At 56.5% G+C, this 16009-nt stretch overlaps 2 protein-coding genes and 1 long non-coding RNA gene across 5 annotated transcripts in view; 1 reads left to right on the forward strand and 2 right to left on the reverse strand.

Annotated features, from left to right (window-relative positions):
- BOLA3 (bolA family member 3) overlaps nt 1-1035 on the reverse strand; it is a 2659-nt gene extending 1624 nt beyond the window's left edge. The window contains exons 1-2 of the mRNA XM_015882996.1: nt 914-1035; nt 693-816 (exon numbers count right to left, since the gene is read on the reverse strand). Coding sequence (XP_015738482.1) covers nt 693-816; nt 914-946 — 157 coding nt within the window. The 5' untranslated portion in view covers nt 947-1035. The remainder of the gene's footprint in view (nt 1-692; nt 817-913) is intronic.
- A 5509-nt stretch (nt 1036-6544) lies between these two features.
- TET3 (tet methylcytosine dioxygenase 3) overlaps nt 6545-16009 on the reverse strand; it is an 18008-nt gene continuing 8543 nt past the window's right edge. For all 3 annotated transcript variants that reach the window (XM_015883025.2, XM_015883026.2, XM_015883024.2), the window contains exons 2-10: nt 13382-15278; nt 12197-12287; nt 11967-12060; nt 11235-11443; nt 10912-11062; nt 10063-10152; nt 9809-9946; nt 9241-9577; nt 6545-8848 (exon numbers count right to left, since the gene is read on the reverse strand). In XM_015883025.2, coding sequence (XP_015738511.1) covers nt 7110-8848; nt 9241-9577; nt 9809-9946; nt 10063-10152; nt 10912-11062; nt 11235-11443; nt 11967-12060; nt 12197-12287; nt 13382-15233 — 4701 coding nt within the window. In that variant the 5' untranslated portion in view covers nt 15234-15278 and the 3' untranslated portion in view covers nt 6545-7109. The remainder of the gene's footprint in view (nt 8849-9240; nt 9578-9808; nt 9947-10062; nt 10153-10911; nt 11063-11234; nt 11444-11966; nt 12061-12196; nt 12288-13381; nt 15279-16009) is intronic.
- LOC107323692 lies at nt 10394-13093 on the forward strand. The gene is made up of 3 exons (XR_001559316.2): nt 10394-10633; nt 10936-11546; nt 12659-13093. It is a non-coding gene; the product is annotated as an uncharacterized LOC107323692 (long non-coding RNA).

Genomic DNA, 16009 nt, shown 5'->3' on the forward strand with positions numbered 1-16009 from the left:
GTTCCTTACCCTCAATGGGATCAGCCCCATTCCTTACCCACAATGGGATCAGCCCCATTCCTTACCCTCAATGGGATCAGCCCCGTTCCTTACCCTCAATGGGATCAGCCCCTGTTCCTTACCCTCAATGGGATCAGCCCCTGTTCCTTACCCTCAATGGGCTCAGCCCCATTCCTTACCCTCAATGGGATCAGCCCCGTTCCTTACCCTCAATGGGCTCAGCCCTGTTCTTTCCTTACCCTCAATGGGCTCAGCCCCTGTTCCTTACCCTCAATGGGATCAGCCCCATTCCTTACCCTCAATGGGATCAGCCCCGTTCTTTCCTTACCCTCAATGGGATCAGCCCCTGTTCCTTACCCTCAGTGGGATCAGCCCCGTTCTTTCCTTACCATCAATGGGATCAGCCCCGTTCTTTCCTTACCATCAATGGGATCAGCCCCGTTCCTTACCCTCAATGGGCTCAGCCCTGTTCTTTCCTTACCCTCAATGGGATCAGCCCCGTTCTTACCCTCAATGGGATCAGCCCTGTTCTTTCCTTACCCTCACTGGGCCCATCCCCGTTCTTTCCTTACCCTCAATGGGATCAGCCCCATTCCTTACCCTCAATGGTCTCAGCCCCTGTTCTTTCCTTACCCTCAATGGGCTCAGCCCGTTCCTTACCCTCACTGGGCCCATCCCCGTTCTCTCCTTACCGGAGATATCCACCACTCTGATGGCGGAGGCGCGGGGGAACTTCTCCCTCAGGACTCTGCTCACTCGCTCCTCCCCGTCCGCCCCCGCCTTCAGGCCGCGCCAGGCGCCGCGAGGCACGAAGAGCTGCGGGCACAGAGACGCGGAACGGGGCGGGGGGTTGCAGCGGGGCCTCGGAGCGGCCGGGAAAGGCCTCAAGGTCCCCGGTTCCTCGCGCACTCACCGCCCCGCGGCTCCGCAGCCCCAAGGCGGCCATCTTGGGGGGGCGCCCGGTACCGGAGGAGCCGAGCGCTACGTCATAACGCCGCGACGCAGCACAGCGCCCCCTGGCGGCTTGGAGGACTCAAGACGGGCCTGAAAGCCAACTCCCATCCCACAGCATCAAACATCCCAACCCACCCAGACCCCATAGGAGACAATGCGGCCTCATCCTGCCCCACCACACCGCCAATAAACCACCCAGACCCCAGAGCGCCCCACACTGTGCAGCCCCCTCCAACCCCAGCCATCCACCATCCAACACCCCCCAACACCCCCCCTATGTCATAATCTGAAATCAGAGCCAAAGAGAAACGTCCCCGCCGGGATTTTTTGAGTGCAAAAAATAAATATAAAATTTATTAAAACACCCACAATATTTTAAAGATATCAGAATAATAATAATACATTGTGGCGGCGCCTCGGGAGGGCCGCGTGTAACTTAGGAATAAAATACAAATCTAAAAACGAAATCATGGGAGAAGGAAGGTTGGAAAATAGGGGGGGTTAAGGGGGGCGGCGGGGGGGTTCCATACTTGCGATTTTTAGGCATCCTAGAAAATAAATTTACCAAAACACTGAAGGGAGGAAAAGGGGAGGGGATATAAAGGGGGGGAAGGAAGGAGAAACACACGTAAAAGAGGAGAAAGAAAAAGGAGTCAAATTATACAAAATAAAATTATTATCGGCATCAATTTACTGTCCTAGGAGTTATCTACAGTTTAATACACATTAATCCTATTGCCTTGAGACTGTGGGGAAGGGGGTTGGGGGTGGAGGGGAGGGGGGAAATCTATCGCTCCTCGATCCGCCCCGGAAGGAGAAAAAAAATTGACCAAAAAAAAAAAAGCCAAAAACGACCAAAAAAAAACCAAAAACGACGACGACAGAAATAAAAACAAACAACTTCATTTCAAGTAACCACAGCCCCGAGCCGGCCAAGGAATCTTCAAGTGTTGTCCCTATGGGGGGGGGACCCCCAATACCCCCCCCCCCCATCCTCTGCCTCTGTTCCATCCTCCGAACCCCATCAAACACCAAATCAACCCCCCCGACCCCCAAACCCTCCTCAGATCGAACCCCGAGCGCTAAACCCTGTGGAAATGGCGCTATTTTGATTTCATTTTCTTGGGTTTTGTTTCCTTTTGTTTGGTTTTCTTGTTTGCTCCTTTTCCTTTTTATCTTCTTATTCTCTGCGGTGCAAAAATCACCCCCTTCCCCCCCATTTCCCCCCCCAAACCTCACAGGCGAAACGCTCCCAGAATAAAACAAGCTTGAAACTACGGCAGTTTGTAATCCCTGAAAGATGAGAAAAATGAGGAAAAAACCCGGGCGGAAAAGGGTCGATGAAAGGTAAAAACTATATAGTCAAAATTAGGAAGAAACAAACAGCGCTGCCAAAGGATCCCTGATTTCGGAAAGATTCGCCCCCCGGTTTCGCTGCCTTCGTTGCTGCGGGGTGTGGGGTTGAGGTATTTGCCTTGGTCTGGGGCCTTGGGGGGGCTGCTGCCCCCATCAGCTGATGGGAACCCAAAGGGAAAAAGTAGCACCAATGAAACCCCCAAAAGAAAAACAACCCAACAGTGGAGAAGTGGGGAGGTGGAAAGGAAATGAAGAGATGGGAGAAGCGTGAAGCCCAGCTATCCCCTGCCACAGCTCCCCGCAGCCAAAGCCCACTGTTCCAGGGAGGGAAAGGAGCTCCGGGGCCAGGAGGTACCAGCACCGTGTCTGGGTGCACCAGATCCAAGCACCGCGGCCGCACTCGGAGGGTGAGCACCAGGTCCTTGTGCAGTGCATGAGCACCGAGGCTGCCCCAGGACCGAGCACCACGCACCACGTCCACCCACAGCCCACGTCTGAGCACCACGTTCAAGCACAGTGTTGGTGAACGGTGGGCGAGCACCACGCCTGAGCAACTGTTCCTGAGCACCACGTCCACGCACCGTGCCCAAGCACTGTGTCCATGAACCCTGTTCGAGCACCGTGACTGCGGGACAACGTCTGAGCACCGCGCTTGGTGCCCCAGCACCGTCTGAGCCAGCACCGTGCCTGCATGCCACGCATGCACACCAGCTCTGAGCACCACAACTGAGCACCACGTTCCCCTCCCTGGCTGAGCACCACATCCAAGCACCATGTTCACACACCGAGTGCCGCATCCATAGCACCGCGACCAAACAGTGCGCTCACAACCCCCTGGCTGAGCACCGAGTCCACGCACCGCGGCTGAGCACCAACAGACCACAACGAGCACCGTGTTCACACACCTGGCTGAGCACCATAGCCAAGCACCGAGGCCACGCACGGTGGCCAAGCACCACAAGCAAGCACCGTGTCCCCAGTGCGCGGCCGAGCACCGTGCCCGAGCACCGTGGCCACACGCTGGGGCTGAGGACCACATCTGAGCACCATGTCTGCCCACCCCCTGGTTCCTGGAGGGGAACGAAGCCGCCACAAAGCAAAGGTGCCCGCAACGCATCAGCGTGGCACCGGTTTCTGTTTGCATAAGAACAAGATGCTCCCGGCACTCTTTGAGCTGTCGCTCCGGAAAAGTAAACTTCCTTCTCAACGACATCATTTCATTGCTTTTTCTTTTTTTTTTTTCTTTTTTTCTTCTTTTTTAATGTTTTTTTCTTTTTTTTTTTTTTTCTTTTTCTTGGTTCTCTAGTTTCGTATATACATTAGTAGCACCTCGGCAAGATGGAATCAGGCAGAAGCATGATACAGTTTGTTAAAACACCATAGCACCATTTTGATTAGAAGATTTCATTGAATAAAAATATGCCTTAAAGAGCCCGCAAAGCATATATTCCAGTACTAAAAGGAAAAGTTAGCAATTGAGGCACCTCAGGGATTCTGCTTTCCTTCTCCTTCCTGAGCCTCATCCCAAGAGTGCCAAGAGGGGGAACAGCCCCCGGCCAGCACCGAGCTGCACACCGTGGCCGGGAACCCCACGTTCAGTGCAGAGATCTCCCCCCATCTCCCATGTGGGTGTTGTTTTAGCACCAGCGTGGCTGCGACCTGCTGCAAAGTGTCCCCTCCCCCAAACACCCCCCTCCCCAGGCCCCGATGCAATTAAAAACGCTGCCCCCAGCACACCCCGCTGCCCACCCCGCAGTGGGATGACCCCGCAGTGCTTCCACCCCATGGCTTCTGCGCAGGTGGGACAAGAGCGGGGTGCTGGTACAGAGAAAAGAAAAAAGGTTTTGCTTAAAACAGACTCTCAGCAGCAAGGGGTTAAAGAGCTGTGCATAGTTTTTCTAGATTTCATATAAGAAGTCTGAAAGCATGCTAATTTTCAATGACTGAGATTTGAGGTAGGTTATACGTAATGTAGTGTAAAAACGTGAGACTGCAGCAGTTCTTGCCCTGACCCACACGCCACTGCCCCCCCCCTCCCCAAAACCCCTGGACCAGTTTGAGCCTCCCTTCAAGGCAGGGGGGGGACGCCGCACTGGAGCAAACCCCCAAACCAGACACCTCCAAGGAAGCAGGACTTTTAGACAGGTTGCACGGACCGAAACATTCTCCAAACGCGCCCCTTTCTCCCCAAACGCCGCAAATTTCTTGCTAACATCATCTACGCAAAGCTTTCAAGGCACCCCTGCGACAACCTACAGCACGGAAGTCAGACAAGATCTGGGCGAAGCAAACCAAGGCCGGCACCCGAATCCGACCTCTTTCATTCTTAGCCCTCCAAACAGCACTGCCGCCGCACCACAGCTGAGCTCCATGGCCAAGCACTACAGCCAAGACCACAGCCAAGATGCATGGCCAAGACCATGGCCATGACCATAACCAAGACCTATGGCCATGACCATGGTCAAGCCCCATGGCCAAGCTCCACGGTCAAGACTTATGGCCAAGATCTATGGCCAAAACCCATGGCTAAATGCTATGGCCAAGACCCATGATCAAGTGCCATGGCTGAACTCTATGATCAAAACCACAGCCAAGACCTACAACCAAGACCAACAGCTGAACCCCATGGCCAATACCCATAGCCAACCCATGGCATGCAGGCCCAGGACACCCGCAGGCCAACCAAAGGTCTGACTTGCCATGAACTCTACAATCCTGATATGCTATTGGGTACTTATAAGAAAAGCAATAAAAGCTCATTGAATTTCCTTGTCAAATATACGCAACTTTACAGATTACACTTAAAAAAAAAACAACAAAAAACAAAAACAAAAATTATGAAGGACGGACAAAGCATGTTAAATATTCTGCCAGTATTTACAGTTCTCCCACCATAACTGTGTCTAAAACATACCGCTTTCAAGTCGTCGGGAGGGGAGAGAGGGGAATTTTTTTGTCTTTTTGTTGGTTTTTTTTGCTTTTTTTTTAAAGTTTTTTTTGTTGTTGTTTTTAAATCTAAGTGAAAGTGCTTGTAAAAAAAAAATTCTTTCCTATGTACAGGTTTTTAAAATCAGACTGATTACACAAAGGTTCAGTATGTTTTACCAAGATCCTGCTGAGCTGTGCCAGTGCGTGGGGTTGCAGTAAACACACAAGGTGATTTCGGCACGGTGATGGCGCCGGCTCTCGCTCACGTGTTCCCAAAAAGGCACCTGGAAGTGCAAAGCGACGACGCGGCCCCATCCTGCACCCAGAACCCAGCACGGCTCATGGGTGGCAGCCTCAGCTGAGGTTGTTGGGAAAGCACCACATGGTGTTGTCGGATGGTTGGTGGGTGGGTTGTTTGGTTGCAAGGTGGGTTCGTTGATTGGTTGGTTGGTTGGTTGGTTGGTTTGTGGGTTGGTTGCAGGTTGGGCTGGTTGGTTGGTAAGTTGGTTGGTTGGTTGCAGGGTGGGTTGGTTGGTTGGTGGGTTCGTTGATTGGTTGGTTGGTTGGTTTGGTGGGTTCGTTGATTGGTTTGTTGGTTGGATGGATGGTTGGTGGGTTGATTGGTTGGTTGGTTGGATGGATGGTTGATTGGTGGGTTGTTTGGTTGGTTGGTTTCAGGGTGGGTTGGTTGTTTTTTTTTTTCTGCAGGAAGAACAGCAACCTGTATGAAGGTGAGATGATGGCACCTGGGGAGAGAAAAACGCGGAGCGCACCGCCGCGCCGACTCGCCCATCGGACTGAGAGTGTGGGGAGACAAGTCCTGGGTTTGCTCCTCCCAGAGCCGCTTGTACGGCCAAAGTCCCCCCAAGAGACTGAAAGCACCAGACTTCAGCAACAGTGATGTACAGAGAGCAACGCTAGCTATTCACAGTTTTGTGTTGTTTATCGTGGGTTTGTGTTTTTTCTTTTTCCTATTTATGTGTTTGATTCCTGTTGGGTTTCTCGGAGATGCAGCCGAGCTGCTCCTCATCTCCTCAGGGCAACAGAGCCCCCAATGAGCATAGAGCCTCGGACTCGAGCACGGAGCTCCGAGAGCAGCACCCTCCACACGATGCCCTGAGGTCTCCACCCACGGGGATGGACTCCTCCAGTTGTAAAACAGCCATTGTGGGTCCTTGGGAACCAACAATTAAAAAACATTGGATGTTCGGTGCGTCCTGCTGACGTTACACCACACGTTTCCAGGTGGCTCTGTGGGGCGGCCCCCCATCCACGGCCCTGGGGAGCTCCACCTCTTGCCTTTATACGCTGGTTTGGTGTTTGGGTTGTTTCTCTTTTTTTTTCCTATTTTTTTTTTTTAATTTATCCATGTATTTTATTTTTTCCTTGATGTTCACTTCATATTTTGAAGGTTGGCTTCATCGTTCTCGTCAGATTAAAAAAAAATAATAATAATAATCCAATAAATACGCGGTTTTAAGTGGGATTAAAAACCTCTCCTTTGTGAAAGGACGCTATAAACTTCTCTCTCCATTCTTGCAGTGCACAAGGATAGATTAAAAAAACACAGAGATATAAATATTAGGTTACTGAAAAATGTCCAAGAACATTGTTCCTTTCCTATGTTCCTACACTTTGCCAAGTGCAGCTCGCACCCGCATCGGTTCTGTTGATCCAAGCATAACGTTGGGTTTATTTTGCTTTTTTCCTCTCTTTTTTCTGCTTTTTTTTTTGTGTGTGTGTATGTCTTTTTGTTTGTTTTGTTTGTTTTCTTCTCCCCCATGCCCGAGGAGAAAGCACCACAAAGCAGCACCGGGACTCCAGTGCTGCCGACTTTGAGGTAAGAAGGGCTGCGGCGGCCGCCTCCGCCTTCAGACCCAGCGGCTGTAGGGCCCCGTCACCTTGGTGTACGCGTAGGAGGACACAGTGATGGCAGAGTTGGTGGGGATGGCCACCGCCTGCCGCGTGGGGACCGCGTTCCTCCTCTCCTTGGTGGCCGCCTCGGCCGCCAACGCGCCGCCCCATTTGCGCTTCTTGGCGAAGGCCTTGGCGTCCTGCTGCAGCCCCAGACGTGCCGCCTCCTCCTGCCGCGCGCGGGCACGCTCCGCCAGCTGCTTCATCTTGGCCTCCCACAGCGCCAGGCCGTGGTTGGGCTGGTTCAAGTTCTTGTGTTGGTAGAAGACCAGGGAGATGCGGGTGGGATGGTTGCGGTTGGGTTTCTTCAGGGGGGTGGTAGCGTGGAGCTCACGTCTCGCGCATTCGATGAGGATGGAACCGTGAGAAGGTGCCACAGCGACGCCGCCAATGTCATCATCCAGGAAGTTGTGCTCGCTGTCCGACCACTCCTCCTCCTCTTCCTCTTCTTCCTCCTCCTCCTCCTCCTCCTTCACCGCCTTCACCGCCGCCTCCTCGACACCCTCCTCCAGCCCAAAGGGATCCCACGGCTTCTCCCGGCGGACCCCCGCTGCCCCCTTCTCACGCACCGTCGCCGCCTCCCATGGCTTTTCAGCCAGCCCCGCCACAGGTGCCGGAGTCCTCTGCCCCTCGGCCTTGCTGGAACCCCACGGCTCTTCAGAGAAGACAGGCAGCTCCGGCAGGGCCGAGCCAAAGCCAAGCGGTCCCAGATCCCAGCCCTTGTCCCGCAGGGTCGGGGTACCCGCACGGCCCAGCACTGTCTCCCCCAGCTTGCAGGGGCTCCACGGCTTCGGCAGCAAGCTGGAACTGCACGACGATGATGCTTCTCCTGCCACGTTGGGCCACTGCTTCTCCGGCAGCGGCAGGCGCACGGCAGCATCGAAGGCGCTCAGCTTCTCCCGTCCTCCAGCACCTGGCACCAGGCTGCTCCACGAGCTCTCGGCCGCACTAGTCCGCTCAGGGGAAGACGAACCTCGGGACGATGCTTTGTAGGGACTCCACTGCTGCTCCGGTACAGGGACAGCAGGCAGAGGCAGACCAGTGCCGGGCACAGCTGCTGTGGGGTTGTTCAGGGGCTCAATGCTGGGCGGGGGGTCCGGGGGCTCCTGCTTGATGGCCCTGTTGCCAAAACAGTTCTGTGCAAACGGCGATGCCTCCTCCGAGCCCATGCTAGTCCTGTGCACCCCGGCCGCAGCCGCCTTCTGCTGGCTGGCATAGCGGTTGGCCCGCTCATAGGTGCGCTGGTGATGGTTTTTGCTCCGGACGCTGTGTGGGATGGGCTCGGGGAAATCCGTATTCCTGTAGGTATGGTTGAGGTTCTCCTGCAGCACCTGAATGTTGGGCTTTTTTTCATAGCTGTTGCTCACCCAGCTCTCACCCCTCTCGGGCACCCCGTAATTCAGAAACTGCGAGGGGAACACGTGGTTGTTGGAAAAACCGTAATACCCAAAGGAGGGTAGCGTGAACTTGGAATGAAACCCGTTCACAGAAGGCAGATTGGGCTGTGCATAGTAGGAATGGTAAGAGTAAACACTGTTCATGCTGTAAGGGTCGGAGGGCCGGCAGCTGCCCAGCACCGAGTAGCTCTCCACCACCGCATTGCCGTTGTACTTGAAGGCGTTGTAATGGCTCTGAGGCTCCACTTTGATGGAAGGTTTCAGCGGCTGCGGGGTGAGCCCACTTTTCAACGGCATACCTGTGGGCACAGCACACACAGCCACCGTGACCAGCTGGCCGAGGAGACACAGCAGGAACTGAGGACCCTGCACCCAAAAAACCCAGCCAACAGCAGGACTGCTGGCATACACAGCCTGGCTGTGACTGGCATCACCCCCATGTGCTGGCAGCAATTTGCACCCACGCACTGAGCTGCAGCAAAAGCATGGGCACCACAAAAACCACAGTGCAAAGCCAGACCCCAGGGTATCAGCTGGTAGTGCCAACTTGCACGCAGCACTGCTGGTGCACCCTAGGGGCCAAGAAAGCCCCCAACCACTACACCTCCCAGAGCCACAAGGGAACATCCTCATCCCCTCACTGCTTTCTGCACAGCTTGGGGCTGTGTGATCTCATCTCTGTCCCCATTACCTGCATTTTCTTGGAGTGTAGGAAGTTCAAGCGCTTCCTGCTTGATCTTCTCTGGTGTCATCAGCTTCTCCTTCTGCAGTTTCTTCTTCTCTGCTGCGGCTTTCCTTGCCTCCAGCTGTCTCTGCCGACAGGACTTGGCAGGCTCGGGCAGCTTACGCACCTCACGGGGGAAGGATGTGAGCACCTGGATGGCCCCGCTGCCCACCTTCGCGTTTTGGTTCTCCTCGCTGCCAAATTCATCTGTGCTGGACATCTTGTAGAGGGGGAGGACGTGCAGCTGCTCATCTTCGGGGATCTTCCCCACCACCCGATTGTCTTCTTTTGTCAGCGTGCAGACCTGGGGGAGTGCAGGAGGCTGTGAGGGGACAGGGCTGCCAAGCTCTAGAGATGCTAACAAATGCAGCCCAAGGGGGATAAGGGGGATAGCCCTGATTCAACAGCAATCCGCACCCCAGTATTGTACTGGTGTGCATCCCCCAGCCCACTCTGCTCCCCTGCTGCTGTTTGGAAACTTTGCATGGGGTTTGGGTCAGACAACAGCCTGAACAGCCCGCCAGTGCCTGCTTACCACTGTGCAGCCATTGTAGAGGTTATGCTGATCTTTGTGAGCATGAGCACAGAAGTCCATGCACGCTGTCACCCCTGAAAACGGCCTCCCCTCCTTCAAGCCCAGCCGGCAGTCTATTGCGATATCCTCATTGGTAACCTAGCAGAATGAGGAGAAGGCTTTGGTTACCTGAAATCTGCATGCTGCCACCCCGCTCCCATTCTGCTGGTCACCAGGCTGTGGAGCCCAGGAGGAGAGGGTGGGTGGTTGGGTACCTGATTCTGGTAGGCCTGAGGTGCCAACCTCTTGTAAAGCGGAGCAACCTCAGTGGCCAAGTCCTGAAAGCTTTTCCGGAGCAGCTCTTCCTGCAATAGGGAAAAATGGTGTTTGTACAAAAGAGGACATCATCCAAGGGTTTTGCCAGCAGGGATGCAATCAGGGATGCAACCCATGCACGTCACACTGCATCCAACCTGCCCCACCATGTCTGCCATCACACAAAGAACACAGCCTCAGTTTCTGGTGACATCTGGGTTACTCAACCCTCAGCCTGCTGTACTTCTAATTGTGCAACACAAGAATCCTGCATCTCTGTATAGGAAATTGGTAATCACAGCCTGAGCCTCTGATTAACCAGCTGAGGCGAGTGTCAGGTCAGCTGTGGGAGCACAGGTGAAGGTAATTCAGCTGTGATCCTGGAGAGGGTGGATCCTGACTTCACCTCTCCTAGACTTCATTTAAGGGCTGACCACCAGGATGGCAACATCTCTTTTGGAAACTGCTCCTCTGTGGAGTTTGGGTGACCAGCCTCAGCATTTTCCATCTGGATTGAAGACATCAGAATAGGTGAGTTTTTCCTATAACCTTTGTCTACCTATTACATCACCATTCTTGTATTATTTTCTACTCTACAATCTCCCTGGGGTTTTTAGTGAGGCTCCATTTGTCACACTCAGCAGCAGTGCTGTGGGACATCAGTGAGAGCCTTACTGGGTCAGATTGTCATTTTTACCCCCCAGTTCACCAGAACTACTACATGGGACCCTATTTTCAGACTTCCTCCTCCCAAAACTTGGGAGCCAGGGCTAAAAAGAACCCCTCCCCAGTACCATTGTGTCACTCACCTCCTTGGGATTGTCCCCTACCAGCCTGAACTTCCGTGGAGTTTTGCTTCGGGCGAATTTGCAGCCATTGAAATACATGCTCCAAGAGCAGCCAAAGGAGAAGGAAGCACCACAGGTATTGGGGTCCTTGCCTTGGCACGCACAAGTCCGGCTGCAAGAGGGACAGCAAGGAGGAGCATCAGCCACCACTGTGGGGACAGCATCCCCCTCTCTATGGTTGGAGGGCTGACAGCCACCCCCGCTGAGTGAGAAACATGGGAGGATGCCTGTGTCCCCTTCTGCCCCACATCCCTGAGCTGGAGTGGTGATCCATTCGCACTTACTCGTCATTCAAGCCACAGCGGCGGCTGGTGGGGTTGCCGTACTTGGTGAGGGTGTCAGTGAGCTCCTGGTACAGCGTGTCGCCCAGCGTGCGGGGGATGCCCTCCCAGGCCAGGATCAGGATGATGATGACAGCGTTCTGGCAGTGGTGGCCAGCTCGGTGACGCACCAGGCACAGCAGCTTCTCCTCTTGGTTGTGTCTCCGGATCACCTGTCAAACAGCCAGGCCCAGTTGGCACACAAGCCCCCACCAGTGGGTGCCTCTGCACCATCCCACAGGAATATGGAGAAGAAAGCTGCAGTCACAATCCTGGGTATGTCCTTCCCAATGGGCTTTGGGGTGTCAGAGTGACCCCAAGGCCCACAGCGCTTGGTGGATATCACTGGGTGAGCACTGTGCGTGTGGGGTTGATGGTTGGATCAGAGGGTCTTAGCAGTCTTTCCCAACCTTATTGATTTTATGATTCTATGAGGGTGGGAAGCCCTGCAGAGGTTCCCAGGAATGGCCACCTCTTTTGCTTTGTCTTTCACCGCTATACCTTGACCACCAATGGTGGGGACCTCCCTGTCCCCAGGCAGAGAGGGGACAGACAGCAGCATGGCACTGAGAATGGCAGAGGTGGGGCAGAAGCCCTGAGCCTGGGGCTGTTTCACTCCCTCTGACCCATGTTTGATTGAATGGTACTGATGAGTCCCAGGGACTTCTGGGTCACTTTCTGCAGGCACACACTCACCCACTTGGCAATGGGGCAGCCCCGGGAGCTCTTCCCCTCCTTCCCAGTGTAGATGACCTTCTCGATGCGGATGGCTTTACCCTTCTCTCCATACCTGTGGGCAGACCCGCATCAGTCACAAGTGTCCTGCTGAGGCCTCACCACAACCCCCCCGCCCCTCTCCCTGCCCTCTGAAGCCCCCAAGCCTCTCCAGCAGGGCCCTGTGAGGGGTTGGGGTGGGGGTCCCTTACCGCTCCTCCATCAGCTCCCGGATGGATGCCACGGTGGGCCCCGAGCCCAGGTGGGTGTAGTACGGCCCCTCGTCCTTCTCCACGATTTGCTCTGCAGGAAAAGGTGTGTGAGGGGGGAGGGAACAGAGATGTTGGGGTGTCCTCTGGGCACCACATTCCCCAGATGCCAAATTCTCTCAAATGAAGCACTTTTGAATGAAAGATCAGGCATTTCCTCACTGACAGAGCACAAGCCTCACTCCTGACTGCAGTATTTAGCCAGTAAGTGTTTTAGGGCTGAGAGAGTTTTGCCCTGGGCTTACAGCTCCTGACAGCACTGGGGGAAACTAGGAGATCTTTGGGAACAAAGGAGTCAGAAGGAGAAGCAAAGGGCGGTGCAGGGTGGGTCCTGCAGGGCAGGGTCAGATGTGGTTCAGCCCATCCTCTGCTCCCAGCACTGATTTTCATTCCCATCATGTCCAGCTGCCCAGGATCAGTGTGGGACACACAATGACAGCCCACAGCAGCACAGCATCCACCAGCATGGGCATCTCGTGGAGCACTGAGCCCCAACTCCCACTTAATTGCTTTCTCCTATGGCTTTTTCTTAAGAAAACAGAGCCTGTAGGAGATGGGGATGATGGAAGGGACCAGGCTGCAAATACTAAGCTGAATTCTCCATCACGTGCTGCAAAGTGTAACAAATGCCAGCACAAAACCACGTGGATCTGGGAGCTCTGTGCCTTTCAGCACACCCTGGCAGGGACAGCAGCTGGAATAAGCAGCACTGTGGTTACAAACAGCGCTCCCGGAGCAGCAGGAGAGGTGCCAAGAAGGTTGGCCGGCGAGGTGGTGGCTGCAGACAGCCAAGCTCAGCCAATGGGGCTCGGAGAGCTGATGGAGATGTGGGTGTCCCTATTTGCCACAGGGAGTTGGACTGGGTGGCCTTTAAGGGTCCCTTCCAACTCAGACCATTATATGATTGTCTGATTCTACGCTTGGTGGTGGCACTCAATCAAGCACTCGCTCACCCCTGGCCATGAAAGCAAGAGAGAAGAAAGCCCAAACCCGCCCACCCTGCAGCCAACGCAGCCATGAAGACAAATCCCACCAAAGCAGCCTCAGTGCCCCCACAAGTGCTGGTGGGGTGAAGTTCCCAGCTCCCACTGAAGGACCTCCCAGCATCATCCCTATGGCCCCCCTTACCCACGCAGTCGCAGGTGGGGAACTCGGCCTGCGCACGCTTGGCAGGGGTGTCCAGCAGGCTCTTGGTTGGCGTGTCCAGGTATTTGAGAGGTGACTCCAGGAAGCCGCTGAGGGTGGGGGTCAGCGGCACCTCATCCTTGGTGGGCGTCCCCTCCGCCTCGTCGGCGTTCTGGCTCTCCTCGGAGTAAAAGCACGTGGTGGACACCACGGTGATAGCACCAGAGGATTCGATTTTGATCTGCTTGGGGGAGCGCATGGAGAAGAGATGCTCTGGGGGAGGTCCCTTCCCCGGTGACAGTATGGAGCCCCCGGGGGTGGCGTTGTTGGGGGTCACAGCGGCGGTGCTGGCGGTGGTGGGGGGCACCTGTGGGGCTGGCGGCTGCCCCTCCTGCAGCACGGTGGTCCCGGTGGGCGGCAGGCTGAAGGTGTCCCCAAATTCAGCTTCAAACTGCCGGATGAGCTCCTCCAGCTTGTCATCCACTACAGCGGGCGGTGCTCCCTCCGGTCCCGGTGTTGGCGGGTGGCTGTGGGTGTCCCCCCCGGGGGTACCCCTTTCCTGAGAGTCGGGAGCAGTGGGTGGGTGCGGGGTGGGCGGTGGGGGCTCAGGCTGCGGCGCTGCGGTGGGGGGCTCGGAGGGGGCCCGCAGCCCATCCAGGCTGATCTGCCAGAAGGGCAGGAAGAGTGGCTGTGAATCCTTCTGCTTGGGCTTCTTGATCTGCACCTGCTTGCGGGCTGGCTTGTCTGGCTGCATCCTCTTCTTCTTTTCCTTGGCTTGCTTCTCGAAGGGCTTGGGCGTGCTGGGGGTCCACCAGCTGGGTGGGTGCTCCGGGGGGGTCGTGGAGCGGCTCTGCTCAAGGAAAAGGCTGCGCTTGTGGTGCAGGTGCTGCTGCAGGACCAGCTGCGTCTTCCTGTGCAGGTCGGGCTCCTGCAGCACACGGGGGCTGCTTGCTGCCTCCTTGCCTGGTGTCCGATCCGGGGGCTTTGGGGCTGCTGCAGGGGGGGCTCTGCTGGCCTCGGGCCGCTTGAAGGCGGCAGCAATGTATTCGGTGCTGCCCAGGAGCTGCTCCAGCTCCGCCATAGGGTCGGTGGTCCCGGATGGAGGCACCGTGCTGACAGATGGCTCCAAGGGGGCAGGGGGCACCGCGGGGGGTGGTGGTGGTGGTGGTGGCGGTGGTTGGGGGGGCGGCCCATCAGCACCAGGTTGAGGGAGGGCGGCCGAGAGCTGCGTCAGCGCCTCAATGGCGATGGCCGTCTGCAGGCTGATGTTCTTCTCCTTGGCGATGTTCAGTGCACTTTGGGAAAAGGGGAGGCCGTCCGACGGGCACGGCTCGGCGGCCTCCAGCACCGCGGGGGGAGCGATAGCACCTTTGTCGGGGGGCGGCGGGGCGTGGGGCAGCGGACCCTCTCCCAGGGCTGCCTGGATCTTCTGCTCCAGCCACTCCAGGTAGTCGGGGCACTCGGGGCCGTCGCAGTTGCAGTTGGGGGGCTTCATGCCGTGCTTGGCCAGGGCGAGGGCGGCCTTGAGGGCGTGCAGGTCCTCCCCCCTCGGCACGCCGTCCCGCGGCGCCAGCCCTCCCCTGCTCATCTCGGTGTCAAACTTCTTGTAGAGCAGTGAAGGGGAACCCGGGGCGGGCAGCCGGTAGGAGGACACGGCTTCGGCCACCGCCGAGAAGGCCACCAGGTTGCGGGCGTCCTCCAGGCGTGCGGGGCCGGCGGGGGGGCCGGGCAGCCATCCGCTGGGCTCCATCAGCGCGCTGCCCCCCGCCTGCGGCCGGCCCCCAGCGGCCAGGCCCAGCCGGCCGCCCTCGCTCAGTGTCCTCTCGCCGCCATAATCGATCAGCCCTTCTTCCATTGGGCCTCTTCTGGGGCCATCAACTGGGTCACCCCCCGGACCTGTCTGAGAGCATAGAGAGAGGAGAGGTGTGAGCATCCCAAGCAACATCCCATGCCCCGTATCCCACCCCACAGCCCACCACCCCCCCGTCCATCCCAGCACAGCTCCATATGCGGCTGCAGGTGCCTTTGCATCCTTCCCATCCCAAAGGCCCACACCGAGCTGTGCTCTTTGGGACTGCAGCTCAGCACTGCAGCTTGCAATGGGGCACTGAGCAAGGAGTGGGGCGACAAGGAGATAAGGGGGTTTGGAGCCCAACACCCCTGAGGGTGCATGACATGGGGGCAGGGGGGGCATCTCTGTGCCCATTGGAAGGGGGTCTCAGTGCCACAAGGGATGGGATGCGGAGCATTCTGCAGTTAGTTACTAACAGGAGAGCCCTGTGCGGGACCGGGGGATGCCTTTACCCCTTTATGGGGCCGCTGACAGGCAGGAAGAGATGGAGCAACAGGCACCTGAACCAGGCAGAGCAAAACCCCCATGGAAGCAGAGAGGAACATCTCGAGTCCTCCCCGCCCCAAACATCCCCCCGGGGAGAAAACATGGGCTGAAAACCCCATTGGTGACCCCGTCTGCCCTTCCCATGTCCCCTGTGCAGCCGGGAGGGTCACCCCGAGCCCCGCACAGCGCTCTCAGGGACCCCCTCCCCCATCCCCCCCCCACGCAGGAACTCCCGCACGCGTGGCCGGTCCCCGGTTGGAGGCTTCCCCACGAGGGACCCTGCGGTTCATCCG

Source organism: Coturnix japonica, chromosome 22 (genome assembly GCF_001577835.2).
Source record: "Coturnix japonica isolate 7356 chromosome 22, Coturnix japonica 2.1, whole genome shotgun sequence".
Classification (NCBI taxonomy): Eukaryota; Metazoa; Chordata; class Aves; order Galliformes; family Phasianidae; genus Coturnix; species Coturnix japonica.